This window comes from Gadus morhua, chromosome 9 (genome assembly GCF_902167405.1).
Source record: "Gadus morhua chromosome 9, gadMor3.0, whole genome shotgun sequence".
Classification (NCBI taxonomy): Eukaryota; Metazoa; Chordata; class Actinopteri; order Gadiformes; family Gadidae; genus Gadus; species Gadus morhua.
In genome coordinates this window covers 5737330-5742639 of record NC_044056.1, presented here as the reverse complement: position 1 = coordinate 5742639, position 5310 = coordinate 5737330, and the positions used below count along the sequence as shown (strand labels likewise).

Here is a 5310-nt window from a genome sequence, read left to right as displayed (position 1 = left end):
GTGTGTGTTAAATAAGAGTGATTGTTGAATTTTGAATATGCTGATAGCACTTCACTTTTAATATCTACAAGGGTACTATCAGGCTGATCTTCTCCATGTCGTAAACATGACTGTGTTCATTATAAAATAACCAATCTTCTGAGGAGTATTTATGTTTATATATATATTGTTGGTTAACAGGATAGGTTTTCCGCATTAAATAACTACTACTGCATTCCCTCTGGTCTTTCGCCACCAAATACGAATTTCTCTGCTGATATCACCTGTATTTTCACTGTACTGACGAGAAAAAAAGTGATCTTATTTTGTGATAAGTGGTTGCATTTGGCTTCCAGTGTTGACATTGGTCCGCTTGCACTAAAACAATGCTTTACAAAGTATTTTGACATTGCAGAACAAGGTGTGCTTATGGTTCCATTTTTAGAAAGTATTTTCGTTTTCGTTTCTTACAAAGCCCTGACCGGTTTTTGACAAAAACGAAAACGAAGATATACAAAAATCTAAAATGGTTTTCTACAAACCTCCCTACATGTCAATACCTTTGTGGTGATTGAAGTCTTTTTACTGCAGCATTTTCTAATAATTAGCTGTAACGTTGCTTTTATGCCTCTTTTTTCACCCCTTATAATCTTGCCATCATACATGACCGTCTCGTGAGCGCATCTGAGAGAGTTTTTCGTGATCAATTCTGGAGAGCAGGGCTTGTGTCCCATGAAACCTAATGCATGTGTGTTATAACGTTTTGGGCAAGCATAACTTGACTCCACGTTCTTGCTGTAGCCAACCTGAAGAATGTCGTCTGACCAAAACTTTCGGCACTCCTAAGTTACTTTAGGGCGCGATATTACTTCACAAATGACATGTTGCCAAAGATGTTGAAACGGGTTTGGGGCATTACCCATCATTCACGAATGACACAGCGCATCACATCAGATAGCTCCGTCAAAAACCCAACATTCGAGTTAGGTTACTCCTGCTAACCAATGAGCTGTCAGATCTAACTCCATAAGGCTGGCCATGGTTGCTCACAAAACCTAGTGAGAATCGAGAGAATTACTTTGAAATGCCACAGTGAGCCGGCGTTTCTCCTAGGTCGTGTGCACGGAGAGGGCATCTGCCGCTTTATACGCTACGGTGCCAGCCACTGCCATGCGCGCAGCCATGGCCCGGCTGCAGGAGGTCCGTGGAGAGGCGACCATCTGCTCCTCCATGCGGGCCCTGGACTATCTGTCCCGCGTGAGTCTGCTGGTGGCGATCTTCCTCGGGATATATTCACGATGGGAAATCAGCCAAGAGGCCCACATGCTCATCATCTTTTTTTTGGCCCTCGTTGTCCTTGGATTAGCGATTGTACTCCACTGTTACTTCCACATGGAGAAAGTCAGCCAATGTCTGATCCACCCGTGGCGGGGGTCTCTGTTGGGTCTCCTGTGCTTCGTGGGTAGTCCTGTCCTCGACCACAGCGTGAAGGAGCAGACCACCAACTACTTGCTCTTGACTAGTATGGTTCTCAGAACTCTCTGGGCTCTGCTGGAGCGGATATGCGGATGCGCGAAGTACCATCCGGCTTTCCTCACCACGGCGGAGCGGATGGAACTGGTCGGCTTTGGCATCGTGTCATTTGTGGTCAGCAGCTCTCCGAGTGTGGCGGTGTTTGTCGGTGCGTTGGCGGTACTGATGGTCGTTCTTCGGGTGAAAGCTGTCCTCACATTTCCCAACCTATTCGGCTTCGCCTTCTTCCTGCTCATCAAGGGCCTGGACGTGCCCACCAACCAGTTTGCCTTGGCGTGTTTCTTGAGCCAACTCATGTGCGACCCTCTACTAGACCATTTCAGCGGCTCGTCTGTGACCGAGCGCTGGCAGCCGTTCCTGGCGGCTGGAGGCTGGCGACGGCTGTCCCTCCTTCCCCTACTGCTGGTGGTTGAGGTGACGTTCCTCGTTCTGGCCGCGTCTAAGCTGTCGGACGGGGGGCCGTTGTACCTGATGATTCCAGCCTTCGTGGTCTTTATGCTCATCTGGGGCATATTCCACCTGATGTTCTTTATTACCTTATGGGGCTTTCACACCAAAATCAGCGACTGCCAGAGAGTGTGCTTGGCCCAGGAGTCAGGGTTCAACAGTCTAGACAAGGTCATGGCATCCAAAGGCGTGCGACACTTCTGCCTCATCTCACAACTCCTCGTTGATTTGACGCTGCTGTCCACCTTCATGATGGCAGTTCTGGCATGGATGGTAGGCTGAATTATTGCATATAATATAATGCATTTTGCCCCCATTTTACAACCAGTTGTGAGGTTAGTCACTGAGTCATTTAAAGCGACTACATTTTAAAATGTTGGGGACATCAGAAATTGGAGTGTCAGCCGGATGTGGGATGGGTGGCTCCAATCAACCAGTTGATACAGTCCACAAGGTCCTTAGTCAATACATCTGATATCTCACATTTGGCGGTAAAATAGGGGCCCTTTTTGAACATTTGGTTTCAGCCTGAAGTTGCCCTGACTTGAAAGTGACTCCCCGTCTTTCTCCCCAGTCGGTCTGCAGCCTCTCCATCAGTGCGTCCCTGCTGGTGCTGCTCTTGGAGTCCCTCTTCCACGGGCTATTCTACGAGTTGGGCAACAGTCTGAGGGGAACCTGCGTTGGCTACGCTGTGGTCATCCCCACTAATTACTCCAGGTAGTCGGTGCCCACACATAAGCTGTCCTACACCTTTTAGAAAGCCAGCCAATGACTTCATCTATGAACAGTATAGGAAAAAGCAGTTGAAGGATTGGTTCATAGAAGATTTTACATCATCTCATTCTTCTTTAGCTATTTCCAACATACTGGTACTATATTGATTTGCTTAAATATCTTAACTTAATATGATTATTTTGTGTTCTGGAGATTCACACTATGAATATACATTTTGGGGTGCATCATGCGAGAACGCAAGAGCTCATGGCTGCCCAAACCAACTGAGCAGCCATGAGCATTGCTGCAAAACCCTCCAACAACCCTACCCCCATCAGATGTATCTATTTATTGCACTAAGCACTTTATGGGGTATTTATGGGGAGATGTGGGGTATTTGTGGGGAGTCTATGCGGTATTTATGGGGAGTTATGTGTAAATTAATGGGTGACTGATTCATGGAGATTTTAATGATGTATACATGGGTGTACAACTAAAACTGTATGCCTTTCTGTGTTTTGCTCCAACAACATTTCATTGATATCCTGTAACAATGGACTGAACTGATGAGTTCAACTCAGCCTCCTCCCTCAGCTAAACGTTTCCCCCCCCCCCCCCAACCCCGCCCTCCCCCTCCCATCCAGCCTCGACGGCCAGCCCATGCTGCTGCCCCCGGACCAGGTGCAGCAGCTCAACCAGCGCTCCACGGACATGTTCAACAAGATACAATTCTTCTTCGCCCACCACATGATCAAGAACTTCGGCTGCGACTACTCCACCAGCGGGCTGAGCCTGGAGGCCATGCAGGCCAAGCTGCACAGGTTCCTGGAGCAGCGGACGGCGGCCGACGGCCCGCGCTACGACACCTACGTGGTGTACTACAGCGGACACACGCACCGCACCGGGGAGTGGGCTCTGGCAGGTGAGCAGGACTGAAGCCCAGACGCATTGGAGGCGCCCTGTGGTGCTGGTGGATCTATAAAGTATATTGTTTGCTTATTTGCGTTCCTTAAATTCCAAAGTTAATTGCCGAAAGATTTTTCCAAATCATGGTGGTTTGGTGAAATGATTGCAGCGCTGCAACTAGTAACGTTTATTTTCATAGTTGATTACTCAAATGGTTATTTTTGCACATAATCATTTTAGACTATAAACTGTCACCATAGCAAATGCCATCAAACTTACGGGTCCAAAGTGGTTCCCTAAATGTGATGGCTTTATCTTACTACCGACCAAGAAAAAGTAAACTTTTCCCAAATTTCCCTTTATAATGATCTATGAACCAAATATGATAGTTGAACTGCAACATTAAGCACCAAATGTTTGATAAATGGCTTTGATTATCAATATACATTTTGAAAAAAAAATCGGGCCATCGACTTATTCAGCTGATTTTACCAGTTGTATGAGCATTTGTGTAGGCCTACGTGCCAGAGCTCGGCTATTCACAACTATTTTACATTAGTATCAACGATATCCATTATTTATTATCAATGGCGTTTGAAATGACCATACATGTTTTGTTTCTTAACTTGTGTAGTTTTATTTAGGTCGAGGTTCATTAGACCGTAACGTGTCGTCGTCTCCTCCTGTGTCACATGATCCACCAGGCGGTGACACCCTGCAGCTGGACCAGATCGTCAAGTGGTGGCGGGAGAAGAACGCCGGGGCCTGCTCCCGTCTCATCCTGGTTCTTGACGTGGAAAACGCCCTTCCCTGGATCAAGGAGGTGGGCCGTGTCGAGGACTCCGGCATCTATGTGGCGGTGCAGGGCGCCACGCTCTCGCCCGCCTCCGACCCAGAGGTGCAGGACGCCGGCCAGCTCGGGGACTTCACCCACCGCTGGGTGGAGTTCAACTCCAACCCCGGCGCCGACATTCGCTGGTCGGAGCCGGGCCGCCGCGTGTCGGCTGTCTACGGCCTGTCCCCCCACTGGGGCGACTACTCGCTGCAACTGCCTACTGGGGGTGACATCAACAGACACTGGCAGACCTACTTCCCCAGATGCAACTGGCCAAAAACCCAAGAGTCACCTGACGCAGACCTGAACTTGTTTTGGGGCGGCGGCTTCTTCCAACGATACCTAAGGAGGCTCAAGCTGAAATGGTTCCCGCCCGCTATCCTAGACACGGGCCAGGGCTTCAAGCTGGTCAGTTCCTAGCCATAGACATCTTATATGATAGACGGAGCATCGAATGCTACCGCCTACTGGCGCCGACGAGACGCGGGGCCGCCATCTTGGAGTGGTCATCCGCTCCACTCAGTGTAATCCGTTTGGCTGGAGCAATGAACTGTCAGTGCATTTAATTAATCATACCTCACTGAATAGGCCTACCACTGATTTTCATGCGGTTTTTTGTCATACGTGTAGCTATGATAAAGGCCACATGGTTTGGCGTGTTTTATTATTCAATACCAATTATAGCAATAGTACGGTAATGTTAAATCTTACTTGTGAAAAGTAATCCCCCGATTCCTATTGTGGATGGTCCGCCGATTTGAGCAGGAATACGCTGAACAACAGCCCGGCATCCTGTTTCTGCTGCTGTTGCTGCTCCCGGTTGACCACTCCAAGATGGCGGCCGTATTTCTTGCGTCCCAGCAGCCAATGCTCCGTCTATGCTATGTCTATGGTCC

At 48.5% G+C, this 5310-nt stretch overlaps 1 protein-coding gene across 1 annotated transcript; it reads left to right on the top strand.

Annotated features, from left to right (window-relative positions):
- Positions 1 to 955: 955 nt before the first annotated feature.
- Positions 956 to 4834, top strand: LOC115551318 (transmembrane protein 168). Its single transcript, XM_030367000.1, has 4 exons — positions 956 to 2232; positions 2534 to 2676; positions 3318 to 3595; positions 4284 to 4834. Exons 1-4 carry the CDS (start codon positions 1150 to 1152, stop codon positions 4832 to 4834), a joined length of 2055 nt encoding a protein of 684 aa, XP_030222860.1. The 5' UTR covers positions 956 to 1149.
- The last annotated feature ends 476 nt before the right edge of the window (positions 4835 to 5310 follow it).